Source organism: Brienomyrus brachyistius, chromosome 6 (assembly GCF_023856365.1).
Source record: "Brienomyrus brachyistius isolate T26 chromosome 6, BBRACH_0.4, whole genome shotgun sequence".
Classification (NCBI taxonomy): Eukaryota; Metazoa; Chordata; class Actinopteri; order Osteoglossiformes; family Mormyridae; genus Brienomyrus; species Brienomyrus brachyistius.
This window is the reverse complement of record NC_064538.1, coordinates 1663995-1684001: the sequence shown is the minus strand read 5'-3', so window position 1 is coordinate 1684001 and position 20007 is coordinate 1663995. Positions and strand designations below refer to the sequence as shown.

At 49.5% G+C, this 20007-nt stretch overlaps 1 protein-coding gene across 3 annotated transcripts in view; it reads right to left on the bottom strand.

Moving 5' to 3' along the window:
* Positions 1-20007, bottom strand: part of camta1a (calmodulin binding transcription activator 1a) — a 285485-nt gene that overhangs the window by 158837 nt on the left and 106641 nt on the right. For all 3 annotated transcript variants that reach the window (XM_049016578.1, XM_049016579.1, XM_049016577.1), the window contains one exon: positions 121-188. In XM_049016578.1, coding sequence (XP_048872535.1) covers positions 121-188 — 68 coding nt within the window. The remainder of the gene's footprint in view (positions 1-120; positions 189-20007) is intronic.

The following is a 20007-nucleotide window of genomic DNA, read 5'->3' as shown; positions in this document are numbered from 1 at the left end:
AGGTTACTTTGGTGCATTTCCGCATGTCAGTAGCAAAGACATGCAGGATAGTAATAACAGCAAAATCAGGCCTGACAGGGGGGCGGTGGGTTTTTGTAAAATGGGACTGACATCTCTCACCTTGTTTTAGGGGAAGTTGTTAACCACTCCTCATGCTTTTCGAATGTTATTAAGTAAGCTGCGATTTCCTGTAAAAGAAGAGATGAAGAGACATCACTTTAGAGAAGGCGAGTCAAACGGCACAAATGCAAACCCTGCAATGGAACACATGAGCACTGGGAACCTGCAAGGCGTCATAATGAAGAAACCAATGAGAGATGCAGAATAGGGAGAACATTTTTTTTCACAAGATCTTTGTGCTTAGAAATGCCTCAGCAGTCATCAGAACAGAGAGATGGATATTACATGGCTTCAGTGCAGGGCGATTTGTCGTCATTTATCATTTGAAGGTAAATGGTGAGTTAACAAATCGTTAAAAATGAATACAAATCTGTCACACAACATATACATATATTTACTTTTCAGATCCTAATGATATGTTTTTTTAATTTGCATTTTTTTTTTTGGTAAAATAAAGGAATCCATGAAATGAATCATTTCACTCTCAAGGCAGGGAGAGGCACGGCAAATGGCCGGAGAAATGGAAAACGGGGAATCGAGATTGATTCCCAAGGACAGGAGACAAGCCTTTCCTGCTGACACATGCTTTTCAATGCCACGCAGACAGCTCCCATTGACCTGAGCGATTCCTCGTCCATCGTTGGGCACACAGGAACCTGGTGCTGGCAAGAGGACTGGGCGGGGGGGGGGGGGGGGGGGGGGTTACCACACCCCCCCTTTAAACCACCACTTTTTCCATGTACTTATAATTAGTGAAATCCACGTCGATAAGAACACAGCTGACTAATATACAAATTGGTAGAAAACAATAAAACATGGAACTCATTTATTTCCCTTAAACCGTGCTGCTTGACATCCGAAGCAGATGCAATGAATATGTAAATATGCCGGGGGAGGGGTCCTCTCTGCCGGAACCAAACAGCCCTGCATTATTATCCAGTGAGCCGATGACCTTGGTATGACCTTGAACGCCACCAGGATGAGCAGCCTTTAGGCGACATGAAAGCCGTGTGTGCGTGTGTTTGTATGTGTGTGTGTGTGTGTGTGTGTGTGTGTGTGTGGGGGGGGGGGGGTACGCTCAGCCACTAGGGAAGCCCCGAGGCTCAGTGGTGCCAGCAGAGAGGAACATCCTGGCCCCCCATGAGACAGAGAGATGGCACTGCGGGCACAGCTGGTGAATCACCAGACCCCGAGAACATGGCTAACAGGGGTGGGCAGGGCCCCTCCAGCATGCAGCCACTGCACATCAATGACACCCTCTACCCGCCCCCCCCCCTGGCTTAGACACGCCCCCTGGAGGCAGCACCAAGTGCCAACTGTGAGATAACAAATGGCTGACTGACTCGACACCATGACGACCAGGGGTGGGTGTCACCGAGCAAACGGGCAGTTGCAGGGAGGACGTGGCTCCAAGCGCGCATCTGTGCAGCTGGCTCTGCCTTAGGCGGACGCGTCGCATTAAAGGGGAAGAGCTGCTGGCAAGGCAGGGCAGACGACACTGACGTGTCTGAAGGTGGGTTTACCGGCCAGGCCTGTCCGCTTTCAGATGTGTAGGAGGAGAATATATTTATATTAGGATTTATGAAATACAGTTTCCGGTTCTGTATATTAATATATGAATATGTTCATATCCGTGTCAACATATCAAAAAAGATCCAGCTAAGTGGTCTTGCAGGGTACCACCTCAGTAAACACCAGGAGCAAGAAATGAGCGGAATAAATGAAGGCAAATCTGTTTTAACATTAAATACTCTCTAAATAAATATCCCTAGTTTTCAAAGCTAGACCCCAAGACACCAATTTCACTATGGAAACACTGCAGCCATAATGAAAGGCAGTAATTTAGCCAAAATTTTGCACAAAGATCCGCAACTTAAAATGCAGGAAGGAAAACTCTTAAATAAACATCAGTCTTGAGGGCAATAATGACAGAGATTTGGGGGAGGGGGATTAAACTAGGCAAACAAGACTACAAAACGATGTGGACTTATTCATAGTATATCGAAGTGAAACTTCTGTTCAAACAGGACTGAGTCAGCCTGCAGATCTCAGCGGTATGAGATGAAGCAGACCAGGGCTCAAACTCATAAAACAGGTGTAGAGATTGTGTCTCCTTCCTGTCCAAACAGCTGCCGAGATCCGTCCCAATCCCCCAATCAACCATAAGCACACAGCAACCTTACAAGCAAAAAAAAAAATAAAAAATCAGGTGTAGAAACACAGGGAGAAACTGACAAGCTGATATGGGGCATCATCCTGCTTGGGTCCGGCCCCAAAGATGGGTGTGGCTTGGAGATGGTCAAAACAACCAGTCGAGCTGAACAGAGAGACGGTCACGCCGCTGTCTTATTCCATGGGTCAGCAGTTGCCTCTGAGTGCAGCCACATGACCTGTGGGCACGACGTTGCCATGGAGACGTGGACTCGCGCGATGGCGAAGGCTGCAAGCTTAGCTGCACACCTTTTCCCTCAATCTCCCGGCTCGTGGGGGGAGGGGGTCCCACATCTAATCTCCAACCAGCTCACAGCTGACCTGGTGAAATGACCCTGATGTCCAGGTGAATACAGCAAACACTAATCCTCAGGGACTCGGGGGTGGGGGCAGGGGTCAAGACGCCTAGACAGCTGTCTGCGGAACCACAGTGGTGTCTAGAATAAAGTTCTCATGGGCCATCCAGGTCTATTGTGGCTCTGTGTCCCGAACCCGTGAGTTAGTCAGGCAAAAGCAGGCCCAGAATCAAGGTGACTAGTTTGCTGAAAAACTTCCATCAGGATAATACTTGCACTGCACTATCTGTACTTTTTAATTGAATTTACGTCAAGTCCTTGTACTGCCATGTCTTGCCTTTGTGTCCGTTTTGCATTTTATGTTGTGCAGTATGTAGCACATTGTTTAGCCACTGTGCAAATGCAGTATGTAAAGAATAATGTCTAGTCAATGTACCTGTTAGTATGTCATCGTATCTTGTTTAGTAAATGTGTGAATGAAGCACCATGGGGCTGAGGGAAAGTATATTTCACCCTGGATGGATACGTGTACATTGAGGATCTGACAGCAAAGATCTCTCGGATCTTGAATCTACGGTAATATGGATCCTGCACTGAAGAGCTAGTCACACAAAATGCAGGATCCCTTCGAAATTTTAAGGAGCCAACAGCCGTTAAGTAACAGTTAATCCAAAGAATGATTCTGGTTCTCTAGCAGACCTTCAGTGAGATATAGTACATCTCAAGTATCTGATTATCATAGTAACAGTGAAGCACGTCGTGTTAGAAGCACGTTGGGTATTTTTGAAGCAAGGTGGGCCTGACACACAGCCCCCTGCACGACTCCGCAATTCGGGCAACATTCAAGCCACCGTGCACAAGAGTGGGCTACCAGTGAGCTGGGAAAGAAATGTCCACGGCATATCCCAGCATGCCCCTCAACTTCTACCACATCCTCTGAACCACATCTAGTTTCTGTTTGACCCATGTTAATGATTTGGCAGCTGTGCTGCCACCCATCAGCATCTCTGCGTCGTCCTCCTGCCACTGCAGGGCATCTCCTTTGCCGTCAAACGAGAGGCCACAACTCTGGGGACCCCGGGACCTTTGTGTCCACAGCGGATGTCGCACAGCTCGGCTATCGAAACCTGCAGGACCGACGGACACGAGTGATACCGACCAACTGGAATTTGCTCAAACATCCTGCGTACATCCCGCTCTGCTCAGGGAAATCACAGTGAGGAGAAGAAAGGAAGATTGGCACTACCTATAGTACTAACTCATCGTTATGATGGTGAAGGTCGCCACAACAACGGATCTCAGCTGAGATGTGCCAGATACAGGTTCTTTATGTATAGACCGAGACCTCAGGGCCCCAACCTAAAATGCCACGGGACTGCTGGTACCGCAGGAACAAAGGGCGACCGCGAAAAGCGCAGCGAAGAGCGAGGGCCTGACCGTCGGAGGCGCATTTCACTGAAGCTCTGGCTACAGCACCTTTCCGAGACTCGACTTTAAGGTCTCCAAGTTTTTCACACTCAAATGAGTGTGACAGATTCACAGAGGGAAAAAGGGCGTTTGGAGGAGGGGGGGGGACAAAAAGATAAAATGGAGCCATTATTCACAATGTGCAGTTTTATGGGAAGCAGTTATATATTCCGGAACTTGTGTCTGCGCTCACCAAGCCACACTGCAGCCACAGCCATGGACTCAGGTGACTCTGGGATTGCAGGATGCTTCCCCCCCCCCCCACAATGCAGTGACACCCTCCCCAGTGTTCACCGCACTGGCCAAAGCGTATGTCAGCTTTCCTGCCAGCCCTCATCAAGGAATCAATTAAACTTAAGAGAGCGGATAATAGTTTTGCTCCAAATGCGACGAATAAAACTGCAACCGCTCTGCATTTGTGAGAAGCGGACCTTTATGTTTACAAAAGTACACCCTGTTGTAAAGTTCCTTTTGTAACTAATTCCTATCTAAATGAGCACTTTACTATCCAGGCTTGGACAGGAGACACAGCCCAATCTACAGAACCCTGAGAAGAGACGGGAAAGATATCTAAGAGCAAAGTCATCTACAAGGAATTCATCGTTTACACATACTGAAAACCACGGACGGAAACTAGTTAGGGACGAGTTTCAAAGTGATGAGCAGTTGGGAGAGCCGGGTCCGCCAGACCCTGGTGCAATTAAGGTTAAGGGTCTTGCTCAAGGACCCAATCGTAAAATCACTGTATCGACCCCAGGATTTGAACTTGGGACCTTCTGATCACAGGTCCAGCATCCTAACTTACTGGGCCTCCATCGCCTGAACATATCCGAGGCAGTGTAGGGCACAAGACAGAGGAACACCCCGGATGGAATACCAGTTCATTGCAGAGAACCAGTTTAGGTCAGAAAAAAAAGAAAAGATTTCTTTGCACAAGGGTACTGAGAGTTTGGAACAAACCCCCTAGCAGGGCAGGGGAAGCACCGATCTTAGATCTAGCAGAGCAGTAAGGAATACCAATTTGCCATCTCTCACAGATTAAATATACAGGCGAGTGAGGAAGGAAGAGTCTCACTTCATTCTCAGGATTCCTTCTGTTCTTGCATGTTTTCTAAAAAAATGCCCCCATATGCTTCTGCTATGGGAATGAGTCAGGAACTCTTAGATCGATACGGGGCAAACATATCCGAGCGCGGGCACAAACGGGGCAGCTAGTGTTTGAGGCTTCTTCCTGAAGGATGCCGGGGCCTGCAGGCAGAGCTGGTTGTGACAGTGGCCCCCCTGCCCTCAGTCGAAACACCACGCTCGGCCGAGCCTCCTCCACAGCCGCCCGTCAAATACACCTGGATGTGGAGGTGTGAACACAGGCCGCGGCAGGAGAAGGGGGGCTCCACCGGGGGACGTCTGAGTCATAGCACTGTCAGACGCAATGGAGAATGAGGTGCGAGGGAGAGGAAGGGAGGGAGGGGAGCAAGGAAGGGAGGGGGCGAGGGAGGGGATACGACAGGTACAATGGCAGGAGATGAAAGAGAGGCTGTCAAAGACTGGGGGGGGGGGATTAAACGGTACACGCAATCAGGTACAAAAAAGGGTGTGAAAAAATAGACACCTCAGAAAAGTGAGATTTACAATCTGTCTCCTTGACATTTGTTTTTTTTTTTTTTTTCCACTGTCGTTCCTGCCCTCCTTCTCAGAGAGATGGCGACCCGGGGAACGTTAAACCCCCCAAACCAGGATAACTCATTTCGATGCTCTTTTTGTGCTACTTTGGTATTTATGCGACGTACTTTTTAGAAAATTGAAATTTTCGGGGCTCAAAGGTGAGAGCTAAGCGGTTTATCACATTACGGTGCATTTAAAATTGTAGCCATTTTTGAAAAAGCCTGGAAATGTGCATGGGGGGGGGGGGGGGGGGGGAGACGGTGTGGTGAGCCTGCGCACGGCTGGCGGGGATCAGGCTGGAATCCAGCAGCCGGGAGGCATCCCAGGGGAGTGGGGAGCTCCGGGCCGACGCCGTGCGGGATGGGAGACGCCGCATCATGCAGGTCGGTGCTGTCTGCAGCCGTGAAATCGCTCAGGTTTCAGGTAATATGCAGACATTAGGCGGCGGCCTGGACAACAGAGGATTCGCTGGTACAGACCGTGTCGAGTTACTCTCCGGATAAAGGCCAAGTTAAGGACGACGCTCCCTGAAGCTCCGGAGCCTGGCCAACAGATGCAGTATAACATTAAAATGAAATTTCCCAGAATCCAAATACAGGAATTCTTCCATTTTTACATATCCCATCACTCCTTTAAACCCTCCCCACACACACACACACACACACACACACATTTCCACAGTGTCACCACAGCCTCCCAAAATAAGGGCTACAGGAAAATATAACTCTCAAAAAAAAAGAAGCAAATATTTAAGAACACCCCCAAAAATAAAGCTTTAGGAATCTGACACCCGGTATAAATGGATCGGCTCAGATCAAGGTTACAGGGAAGCAAAAACATGTGCAGCTTTAGCTAATTAGCACACTCCTGGGAGAAAAACAAGCAGTATTCATCATACCTGCGTATCCCTCCCTCCAGCCGAAGCAGCCCTGCATTTCAGCGTGTTGTTACGCTAAGACAAATAATCCCTGTAAATGTTATTTACCATTGTCCCCACGCTCTAAGAACAGTGTGCCGGCTCTCGGCACGTCTCCTCTGCTCTGGAAATGGACCACAACCATCCATCCTTCTGAAGTATAAGCACAAGTATAAATAAGGCGCCGGATGGAACAGGGCTTAGCGGAGCTGTGCGTGCGCAGGCCTACCTGCTGGAACAGGGCTTAGCGGAGCTGTGCGTGCGGAGGCCTACCTGCTGGAATAGGCCTTCGCTGCCAGGTTAGGAGAAGCACAGCGCGGGAAGGGGCGGAAATGCAACAACACCAACATCCTCGTGGCAGCTGTGTGCGACATCTGCCCGAGCTGGACAGCAAACCAACACGAGCCCCCAGGCGGGGTTAAAAAACACCATTATACTCGGCTCGAGGTTTCCACAGGGCACTGAGGAGGGGCCTGCCGATTCCAGACACCAAGCCAGGCTCCTCATTGCCAAAAGCCTCCCCTCCACCTGATCCCCCCCAAATCCCAGAACTCAGGGCACCAAGCTGCCGACTTGACAGAAGCCATGCGGCGCTCTGCGCCCAGCGAGAGGCACGCCTTAATCGCAGGGCCCCACGTCAGCGCGCTCACCCCACCGCGTCTGCTGCTGCTGCCGCCATTAGAGCGCGACACTTTCCGAATATTTACTGAAACGTTTCTGGGGGAAAAAAAATAAATCAAACGTTGCGCTCAAGGGCACGGCTGGCTGCCGCTTCTGATCCAATGTCCAGGTCCTGGTCCACTTTACCACCTCGGATGTCCATGGATATGGGCGGGGCCACTGGCCCCAGCTAAAAGACGATTGCCCCCCCATAGTGCCCCCACCCCTGTCACTTACTGATTCAAAAACATATCATTGGCTATGCCAGTTGGCCTCTTCAGAAGGAAATCAGAAAAGTACAGCTTCTCTTATAGGCTCGCTGAGAGTCGCCCTCGCTGAGAGTCAAAGAAAGCTCAGAAGATGACTCATAAATAGAGAAGTCCAATGATCAGAGGGGGACTCCAAACTGAAGGCTCCCTGACCCTATCCCTGAGAATGTAGCGAGGGAGCTGGCACTGAGTGAGATCGTTTTCGTGCTTGTCTGGGAGTCAGGGCCGCCATCTCTGATGGATACGAAGCCGTTAACCGATCGTTAAGCCCTGAGAGTCGAGCGGCCAGCCACTGCCTGGACCCCAGACCTGCCGTCCATCCATGTGGGCGGGTGTGTGTGCGTGTATGTGTGCGTGAGCCGGTGGGAAGCCTGTTTGCTCTCTTGCAGCTCCGAAGGCCCGGGGCTGATGTAAGGAGGCCTGTACCGCAATCCATGCTACGAAAAACAGCTTCATCACAGCATCCCCTCTAAACACTCACGGGAAACACCAGGGCTCCGGCGTGAGTTTGGCGTGCTTTAAAATTAACCCCAGGTTCTGTTAACCAGTGATTGTGGTTAACTGGCCACCATCATTTCCTCCATCCGACGTCTATGGAAATGCCACTTCGCCACTTCCAGGTTTCGCCCGTGTGTACAGTCACACGGCAAAAAAATAAATGAATAAAAAGCTACTCGGACCTGAGAAGGCCAGAAGCAGCTGATTAGCACCAGTGCATTAATAACGCCCTCCAAATTTACATCCCAGGAAAAATAAACAGCCCGGAACCGCAGGAGCTGTGAGTAGGAAGACGGATAATGAGGCGAAACTGGAGCGCCGTGCAGACTGAGTGCAGCAATGGCGCTCAAACTGGGCCGCCGTATTCCGGTGCCGGCCACCGGGAAGGAGAGCAGGATGGGATGCGGAATGGGATGCAGCACCAGCAAGGTCAGTTTCAAAAGGCCTGGGACAGAGGCGAGCAGACACGCCTGTCGGAAGGCCAGCCATGATGAATACCTACTCTGCTCTCTCAGCTGAAATGGGATAGGCATGGGAATTGGGGTTGTGCAGAGACGGTGTGCCTCATTTCCCACAATGCAGCAACTCGTCCAGGACGGTTGAGCTGGCAAGGCTGAGGAGGGATGTCCCCGGTTATCGGTCACCGCAGTGTCCCAGAGTTACGGCCTGGCTTTCCCGATTCCATTAAAACTTTGTGGTCTGACACAGCGGCGTACCCAAATCCCCCATGCAGAGAAACAGGTGGGTAATTCCGAATCCCTGCAAATCCGCAGCCGGCAGCCAGGTCCGTCCTCTCCCCTGACCCTCCATCTTGTGTCCACTCTCTCCATCCCACTCGGCACCACCAGGAGTGCCCTGCTGATGCGCTCATGGACGGCTCCCTCCACAGCACGCGGGGAGGCGAAAACAACACCTCCTCCCCGGTCTCAACCGTATGACAACCTGTGGGCTTTGCCTTTATTGGGTTTACAAGCTGTTCTTCCAGCCACCGTCTGTTTACATCCAAGGAAAACAAATTATTCTGCCGATGCCACTTTCGGGAAGGACCACTCTAGGTGACGATAAACGTCTGATTCAACAAATCTCAATATGTATCATCAGATGGTGAAAATGGTTTAACTTTGTCTGCTTTGTCGTGCGGATGCTTTGAAGACTTGTGCGAATGTGGAATAATGTTCAGGAGGAACATATTTGTTCTTTTTATTAATCTCCGAAATGAATAACATAATAACATCATCCCCCGTGTCCAATAAATTTAAAAAGAAAATTCTTGGGCATTTATCTTGCCTTCCAGGAGAAAACAAGGATGCCACTGGGGTTTTAGCAGCCAGTTACTGAGCCAAATCACTCTTCAGAGACTGCAAATGAACTCAAGGCTCCCTGGCAAACGCAAGTCGTTGACTTCTCTCTCTTTTTTTATGGATAGGAGACTGGGAATAAGGGGCGGAGGACTTCAAAAACTTTTAAGGGTTCTCCCTTGGAAAAACACACACTCATCATTTTGGCACAACTCTCCTTCGTGTGCTCATTGAGTGTTAAAATGTAACAGCCTCTGCTGGAAGGGAGCCCCCCATCAACAACCACAAACCGCCCAACATCATGGCAGGAGATTCGGAATAGCTTGCCAAGCTTTAATTAGATTGCCGAGTCCCCCGCCACGGGAAAAAGAAAGAAAAAACGGAAACTGTTGCCTTGACCCAGAGGGGTGATGTCATCATTGTAGTGATGTCATTCAGGATCCACCAGGCGAGCCGATCGATAGCAATAGAGACATGGGGAGGAAGGGAGTCATGTGACATGGGTCCACAAGAAGATACAAGAAGATGTAAGGTCATTAAGGCTACCTTGACTGGAATGGATGGTTCTTCCTGTTTTCTCAAACTGCAGAGAAACGCATGCATCAATCAGCACCACCGAGTGTGATCAATTTGTTATGATTAATATTCGGAGAGGAGGAGATGGATTTCGGAGAACGTGTCTGCGCTCAGTTCACTACCGCACTTACATCTATCACAGCTTGTCGGAATTGTCACGCTAAGCCAGTTTTATCAGCCATCATTTCAATCAGCGGGCACTTCATCATGGGAGAGGTCAAATGCAGAGCAGGGAACTGAGGCTTCATCTTTTGCCCCTGAGATCCTGGGTGGGAAACCCTGGCAGCGTCAAAGACCGTGGATTCTGGGAAGTTCGACATGTCACTGCCATCGCCATCATTGGAGGATCTGCCCATGAGACCAAAGGAATATCCACCATGTTCATCGGCACCTCCGAATGTGACCCCAACCTTGTGATTACCCTTCCTGTCCCCCCATGTCACTCTCCATATTGGTCACTGTGGGGGCATCGGTCACAATGGGGCTTGGCCACGCCTTCCTGGTAAGGACCCTGGTGTGATTGGCCCCTCCACAGGACCACCCAGACTGCTTATTCCAGCCTTGAGAATCAATTAATGCTGGAATTATCCAGTGAATTCTGCTATTCAGAGGCCAAAACAGCCGAAGCGGCCTTGCGTGAAACCAATTTCGGACTTTCAATCCGCGACGTGCCCAGGTCCACCTACCGGGCCCTCCGCGAGATTGTGTTTCTCTGCGACCGGTAGCTGGGGCCGACGGTCAGCCAACCATGGTGCCCCGTCACTGGTGAGTGTGCAAGCGTCACCCCCCCGAGTCACGCTTGGAAAAAGCAAATGAACGAAGGGAGAATAAACGAGAGCCCATGACAGGAGACAATGGGGGATTTTTTTATTTTTTTTATGGAGCGAATTAATTTTCTAAATCTCAGATCTGGGTGGTTGAAATCGATAGAGGAGGGGAATGATACGCCTATCTGCGCATGTGGAACACATCAGAATGAAAAACGTGCCAACAAGCCAGTGGGGATGCAAAGCTGTGTCCCGAGACAATTCCAATGTGGAATTGGAAAGCAAGACCCAGACACAGAGGCAGGAAGCACGACCAATGTGGGAAAACATGCTTGAAAAACAGTGGGATGTCTTCTGGGAACAGCTAGAGTGTTAACAAATTGAAGACTAGCAATCCCTAAAGATGACAGTTCGGGACAGCCATCCCAGACGCACCTGTCAGAATTGACATGGCAAAGCTGATCTATAAAGTATCAAACAGAGCCCCCTGATTCCTGAAGTGAGCTCATCCCCCCCTGTAATTTCTCACCGCCCTGGCCCCCTACCATGTCCCCCCTGGAGCCCCTCCCCCTTCCCTGTCAGTGCTGACACCCCATTGAGTGATCGGTGTTGCGTATGCGTGTGCATGTGGTATCGCCCGTGGCATCAACCTGCTGCCCATCCTGCTGTATGCTCCTCGCAGCTCACCCTCCCCACGCAGCCTGGCGTCCCCCGGACTGCTGGGCCCTTTGTGTCGACATCACACTGAGACAGACATGTGGCTGTGAAGGTCACATTAAGACGGAGAGGGGAAAAATATATATATAGAAAGAGAAACGTGTGGAAAATACTTATGGACAGCCGGGCTTGTTTTATTTCTGCCATTTTGTGCCCCCCCCGTGTGCACCGTGGACATGATCTTCTCCGTCTGAGTACCACGGTTAAACTGCTGTCATATTACCGGCGCCTGACGGCTCGATCCGGGCCCTGGGGCAGCTCCTGCGCCATAAAAACCTACCATCACCCGCTTTCCAGCTCATCGTCCCCCACCCCTCAAACGCCGCAGAATGGACCGCCTGCCGCGAACGGGACCTGCTCTTCCAGCCAGCGGCGGATCAATCAGCCAGATGGGCCGGCCGTCGCCCCCTTTGTTGCGCGGGGACCAGTCACATTGAATCGTGGGCACGTTTGTTTATCGGGCCTCCCCCGCGCACTTAATTAAACGCGTGGAAGGCTATTAATTGCAACCTGGTTTGGCGTGTTCCCCTGCCACGGCCTGAAAGGGCCTTTAGATGAGGCTGCCACTCAGAACAAAGGCACTGGATTCAGGTGTTAATACCAGCACAGTGTCAGCTTTAAACAAAGCCATTGGCACAGCCCCCACATATCTGCGTCTATTGTTTTATGCCCTACCCCCCCCCCCCCCCCACCCCCACCCCAGGCCTGAGGCATCTGTTTGAAAGGCAAGAACAGCTAGATCAAAGCGTCCCAGTTAATGTGAGGTGTGACTTTGCGATAAGGGGCGGGCCTAAGGACCTCAGAGGGCTCCCTTCAAGTCAGATGACCTTGGACGCAATGACCTCCATGTGACTCCAGGTCACACAGGCAGGGGCACTGAACAGAGAAACATAGGGACACAGGATGGGAACAGGGGACTCAGGTCCAAGAGAGACTCGGGGAAAGAAGATGAGGAGCAAGACAGAAAGTAAAAGACAGCAGAAGAAAACCATTGTTTAGTTTCAAATTATAATAATAATAGTATAAAGAAATGCACAGTGAAATATATTCACAATCGCTCTCAGAGTATTTTCCGAAATATGTTTTGAAAAGTTTTTATTTCACCCGTCGAAAGCGCTTCTGACAAACGGCATAAATAAAAAAAAAAAAAATCATTGGGTACAGAAATGAACTGGGTGGGGACTGGGGGGGGGCGCGAGCAGCTGCCATGCCGGAATAGAATTCATGGCCATGCATCAACATAGCGAGAAACACAGGGTACCACAGCAAACTCCTCCCCGAACTCAGTCAAGGAAGGCCCCCACCCAGCCCAAACAGGCCCATATGCTGCCAAGCGGTTCAGAGTTTGCAGCAACGATGAGAGAAACGAGGGTGGGAGGGGCTTTCGCGAATCGGCAGCATACGATTGGTCTGTGCCACTTTACACCTGTTACTTTATGGGCTCACAAACAGTCAAACCACTAAGACGAATGATAGAACACGGCAAATACTGCCCATTACTGCCCATTACTAGTTCACAAGAATTGAGTGTCATTATGCAAACTGTGCTCAAATCATGCTGCTTTCATTCACAGGTACAAATAGTCCAGGGGCTCAGACCCTCCAGCCTCAGATTATGGCAGTTTCCTTAACCACTGTGCTGCCTGCAGCCTCTGACAGTGGCGTCTGTATGGCTCTTAGGCGACCAGGTGATCATTGAGCCATAAAGAGAAAAAAAGCCCCCCCAGCACACCCCACCTGACCGTGTTCAGCCAAGGTGCCAACCGGTCCATTCATTACCTGATGTACAGGTGTCTGCCAGCGTGCCACTAGTGACCCCCGACGCGAGGGCGTGGTGGGGGCCCCAGGCAGACTGGCCCAGCACACCAGCTGGCCCAGGAGCCCCCAATCCATTCAAAGACAGGAGCTCTGCCGAGTCCCCAAGTCAGACGGCTTGCCTGCCGAGCCCTGAGCCACCACCTGCCTCGAGATCAGCTTTTCCACCCGGGGTACGACTAATCCCCAAACAAAACAACAAAAAAGCGATCAGTCCCACAGGGGGCGATGAGGGTGAGGATATACAGCCATCGAATGATGATTTTACTGGTCCGGGAGGCCGGCGCATGGTCTGATGCTGATGGTGCGCCCGCTTTCGGCCAGAGTGGCTGGGGATTACTAATTTAACAGATAAAGCTCGGTCTTATGTCAGCAAAAACAGAAAGAAAAAAAAGCACAGCCCTGTTTATAACAGCATAAAACCAGCATGGCGTGAAATCACGGGTCACCCACAGACAAATAACAATAACTCCAGAGCGCAGGAGAAGAAAGATTTTCAAAAAAAAATCCCCCCGCACTTCGCAAATTAATTAGGCCCCAAAAAATCCAGCACTGTGTTTCCCCGCACAAAGAGAATAATGCCATTTGTTTTCTGGAGACTACAGAGAGAATAAACAACCCACCCCCCACCCCACCCCACCCCCATCAAAGCCTGTGTATATAAGCGCTTGCAAGGGGAAAAAATGATTTAATGTTTTATGAAGGCTTATAAGAGTCATTGATCTTAATCTGCCTGTCTGATTCCTCTTTGATGCCGCGGCATGTCTCCTCTGCGTTTTATAATAAGCGTGTAACCCCCGGCACTGTGTTAATCTGGGGTATTTGAAGGTGTCACTTTCTGCCTCTGACCGGCGGATAAGCTTAAAGCAGGGGGATAGAAACACAAGCCCTCTGCTCCGTGTCTGTGTCAATCCGCGGGAAGTCAGGCCAATGTACACAGCTGGGGGCGTCGCCCTGCGTTTCTGTTGTGGCTCCAAGCGGCCGCCGTACCGCCGAAAGAGCAGTGACGTCAGAAGTCCAAAAGACGGTACGTTAGCGGGCGTGGCATGAGGGAAACCTGCGGCAATCAGGCCGACTGATCAGTACCCGCTTGACCCCACGGGCTACACCTGCACCGGCGTATTTAAATCTCATCTTAAGCAAGTCCACCGCCCTGGAAATATTACAGTTTAATGGCGGGTGTTTTGCTAATTCATCACACGTAGCACAGAGGGAAACGTCTGGACCTGCAGCTTCCTCGCAGTGTGCAAAATTAAATCGAAAGCATAAAACATACATCTTTGGGGGGTTTTGCTGTTTATCTGAGATGGGGGTGGGTTTGCAAGGTGGTGAGGGGGGGGGGTTAAAGGCGGGCAGTCATTCGTGCCAGGCCCCGGTGCACTGCAGATGGGGTGGGAGACCTGCAGAAGGTCGGCGTGAGCCCCAGCCCTGATGCAGACCCTGCCCCAAGCAGCACCGGAAAACCAGGGGAGCCGGCAGCTCGCCTCAGTCTTGGTGCCGCTCATCTAATTAAACATGTTCGTTCCCAAGGTCTTATGCAAATGAGCTCCAAGGGGAATGAGGTGCCGCGCATACAGAAATCACAGGGAAAAACCAAGAAAGAATTGAGATGTGCAAAAATATCATCCGGTTGATCTACTAATTACGGGATGCATGGCGTAGCTGGGCCGGAACAGGCTCCAGAGTGACTGCAGCGGAGCGCCCCCCAGTGGCATTGCTGGGGTACCCCACTGGCAGGTCCAGTGACGTTGAGCCCTGACTGAACCTGTGTCTGTCATGCTGCCACACGGCATGATACAGCCACACAAAGCACCCAAAATGCAACAGTGCTCCGGGCCCAATAATGCAGCAGGAGGTGGGTGCAACAGTGTACTGAGGTGTGACATTGATCTGCACTACAGACATTAAGCTACATCCTCTTCCTGTTTAATGTGTCGTCCTGGGGGGAGCAGTGGTAGAAGGTTTGGCAGTTTAAGGCATGGACGCCATGATGTTCCACATAAACAAGCCTTCTGACTGTCAGTGCTGGGTTACAGCTTACGGAAGCCATTTCTAAATGGCAGAGGGCAGAATGGAGGTCAGAGAATCCCACTTCAGGTCTCAGGAGAGGATTTGCAGTTGGACCCTCAAACTTGAAAAATGTAGCCGGAATTGCTCCAGTGAAATGTCAAGTGAAACAAATTTCCTGAATTGTATGTTGCTATGGATAAAAACGTTGGCTAAGCTGATTAATGTACAGAGTATATTGTCTCCAGTCGTTCTCAGTTAGAAATATATAAACCATAAAGTAGATCACCAGTGATATTTCAGTTAGTAGTTTAAAAATAATCACATAGTGTGCGCTAGATGTGGGTAGGGCTGTAAATGGTATGAGCACTGATACATAAAGGGCATGTTTAAGGGCCATGATTGTATCTGATCTCCCTGTGATGGACAGTCATCCTGTGCAGGCTGTTCCCTGCCATGTGACCTGCGATTCCTGGGATTGGCTCCTAGCTCCATGTGACCTGCGCATCATGGGATTGGCTCCTAGCTCCACATGACCTGCGCATCATGGGATTGGCTCCTAGCTCCACGTGACCTGCGCTTCCTGGGATTGGCTCCCGGCTCCATGTGACCCTGTGCTGGATAAGTGGTTATAAAATGGAGAGATAGATGGATCGTAGCTGCACACCTTCCGAATGTGTGGATGTGATGTCACTGGCCACAGCCAGGCTTGCACATGTCATATGCTGAGCCGGTCCTCTAAATAAGGGCGGGGCTGTCAGTGTGATGAGCGAATCCAGGGGTTGGAGAGACATGCTGTTCCAGGGTGTCTCCCGGTGCCATAATGACTCGGTCATGCTCCAGCCCCTCATATGTTTATTTTTAACCTTATCTGTATGACTCACTTGTAACCGGGGCCGCATGCATAATGCGATGACGGCACGCTGGGATCGGCGCAGCTCACGGCTGGATTTATGCTGGGGAAGCACGCCTCCCTCTGGAGGTCTGGGCACACGGCTGGACACGCGCGCACACGCAAGCAGACATGGGTCGGCAGACAGGTGCCTCCCACGGACTTCGGAAGCAGAAAGATGTGACAGTTAGTAGGCCAAGGATCCGGTCTGGTAGCAAGACACACCCACACACACACACACACACACACACACACGCAGGATCCCACTGCCGTTTGACCCGAACAGGGTAACTGCACTCGCTGTTCTCACAATCCTTCCTCTGGGATTGGAGTGTAGCCTCTTATTTAAAAGGACATTTAACATTTTTAGGGTATAAATTAATTCAGCAGTAGTACATGTGCTTTCGGTGTATAAATAGGTCTTCAGTGTCCATTGTCTTGTCTTATAACCCCCCCCCCCCCCTCCCGCCAGCCTGATGCCCCCCCCCCATCACGGTAAATCTGTCTAACATGCCACATGTCCTTTTACTGATGTTCCCTCCATCAACCACCGGGGTGTCAGACAAACAGTAAGGAGCCTGACCACCAGTAACTGAACAGTTTTCCCGGACATTCTTCATACGCCAGCATTCCCTTCAGTGACCGTCTGATACATGTCAGAGAGGCGTTTGGTGCTGCTCAACCGCAAGCCCTCCGGGTCATTAGCCGTTGCTATGAGGAGGCCCCCTGAATCACCGCCACGCCTGGGGATCACGACAGACGTGCTTTTCTGTTTCTTTTTTAATTAAAATGAACTTTCCGTTTCATTAACGCTTCAGACACAGTGATTTGTGAATATTATAAAGTGACGAGTCGGAAGACCACAAGCGTTTCCACCGTCGGCCAGGCAGAGGCGAGTGTGTGGTTTTAGGGAATCCCTGAAGGATCCACTTAAGGCCCAGAACAACAGAGCCCACTCATGTCTTCGGTCTATTGAGAAAATTAGGCATGTTGCATGGAAGGTCTCACCAAGCCTCTTATAATACAACCTCAAAACTTCATACTAACTGTTACTCAACCTGAAAGTGCCACGAACATAACAGTGAGCACCAGTGTGGCTGTATGTCTATAGATATATCACAGAAACAAAAAGAAAGTACTAGAAAATGCAGAGGTTTGTCTACAACATGTATGGCCTGACGTTGCTCTCTCATCGGAAGCATCTGGTCAGCGCAATGCAAACGGACCGCAATGCCGAATTATAATCGCGGGATCAGCGGCCTCCTGTGCACATACAATAACGCGTGTTAATAATGGATTTTGTTTGGGTGGCGGTATGTAATTAAGTGAGCTGTTAACACTGTTATGAATAGCACACCTCCCACAATGTGCGGCTGCATTAACAAAGAGCAGCCAGAGTTCAGGCGGAGTTAGGGGACACGCCGGCTTTACTTAACGCCACTTAGCAATGCGGCAGACGCCTCAGGTTGCCTTGCTAAGCAGGCCGCTAATGACAGCCTGGTGCCAGTGTTTCCTGGCTGAACGAGTCTGGTTACAACCAGACAGCAATGGGCACACACCCCCCCCAGACTATCATCAACAGCTTGAGAGCCCTCAGGAATGAGCAATAGAATGCGCTCCATGTACAGAGCTTTGGCCCACTGAGGGAGTGCCACATGACCAAAACAGCAGAACCTGCGATCATCCTCCCGTTTGTTTTCACTCTTACCTTCTGCATGTGTGCCACTCACCAAACCCATATGCCAGGTCTCAAACACACACAGCCCTGGCATGGCTACAGATGTTTTTCTGAAGGCAAAGCATGCAGAAAGCTAAAAGAAAAAGCAAACAAAAAAAAAAAGTGTTTGTAATAGATGCTAATCCAAATATATCCATTCAGGATTGTGAATGCCGGCATGGCAGATGAGCTGAATTTGAATAAATTAAGCAGGGTTCATTTATAGAATAATTAGCATGCATCCTTCTCCCATAACCGCTCATCCACTACGGGGTCATCGGGGTACACCCTGGCCATCAGTCCGTCACAGGGCACACGTACGCATACATTCACCTACGGGTCAGTTAGATTACCCCACAACAATTCCCATAACAGCATGTCTTCGGACTGTAGAAACCCCCACAACGCAGGGGAAACATACAAAGTCCAAAGACAATTATTATCGATCCTAGTTCACATTTAGTAGATGGATTTATTCTCAACTTGGAGTATTATACCCATTTAAACAATGACACGGAGGCTCAGTCGCTTTCTGAAGGCTAGGGATGCAAGCCCCGCCCCCCCCCCCCCCCCCCCCCCCCCATACCCTGCACAACCTGCAGTCTTCACCCTTTACGTTTATATATCCTATAACACAGCACTGCTACTAACTGCCAGCTACAGAGAACTCTTGCAGGTATTTTCCAATGTCAATTGCTTTTCTTCTCTGGGAATTTTAAAATATTGCCCATTTAAAAATATATATTTCCCATACTACTGCCTGTTGTCATTGGCCTAGTTTATCAGCACCATTGCGGCTCAAAGTTTTTATACTCTTTATAAAGCGATAAAGGAGACCATTAGAGGGATGCCAGTGTCTCTGCGGACATAATGATATGCAACGGTGCCAAAGTCAAAAGGAAGATATTGCTTCAAACAAGAATCTATTTTTCATTGTCATGTGTGTCATGTGAGTCGACGATCAATAGTCTATTAATAACTGAGATACGGTTCGGGAGAATCGTGAAAACAGGAGAGTCAAGGGGCTCTGCGATGAATAGGAGAGCGTTCGATAGAGACCAATACTTTCCTCTGTTAACACTGAAAGTCTCTCAATCACCCCAATTTCCCATTGACTAAGCTTTTTTAAATAAAAAGGGCAGATATTTATCTGATCTTTTCACCTTGGCTTCCAGAGACAGGCTGACTCCGTGAGGTGGAGCTTTGGCTAAGTAGTTCAAAAAATATTTTGCACTGCGCCATCATGGCAGCTTCTCAGTCATGTCTGCAGAGCCAAGGCCTGGTTTCCAAAGTTTATTACCTCTGGCACCTTCTCAATAATATTACACACGTCAACATGGCTTCAGGTTTTTTCCTTCCGGTACTTTCTCACTTATACTGTATATGACGTCATGGAGCCCGTATTTCCAGTAGCTTCAGAGGCATCATTACAGTCAGAATGATGTCCAGAGTCCACTGCTTTGTATGGCCTCTACTGCAAGTCTTGGTGCTTTTCTATAGCAGCAGGTACTTAATGAACGTACCAAAAGTAAAGTACTTAAAGGTTTTGCTTTTCCACTGGCATAAAAACTGGTACTGAGTCATATCACAAAGCAAGGCAGGGTATTTTGTAATGAATTCGAAATAATATATTATAGGACAAGACTATATGTGATATGAACACCATCATCGCATGCTATGAACATGCAATTCTTGCATCGCTAGTCGGCTTGATTGAGATCAGGCTTTTTCATACCCTACGGACATGATAGCACAGGGTTTAAGTTTCGCTACATTTTTACTCTGTCATACAAGAAAGAATTTAGCAAGCTTTGCAATTTTAATGATCATTCCTTTCAATCAGTGTAAAGCTTACCTCCGTTGCTTTTGCACGATCGCTACATTTTTTCTCCAAGACAGTCACAATAATTGTCGTCCTTGCTGTTTAAATCATTCCTGGATTTATTTACTCCTTTGTTGCTTTACAAATACCCCAATATTTACAATAATATTCAAAAATTTCCCATAACAACAGCCCTAGCACATTATACGAAATACTTTGAGAAATTTCTTGTCATGGCACCCTGATCACCTTCTTGTTCTTCCGGACAGATCACAAATAAGCTTGGGTCTCTTCATT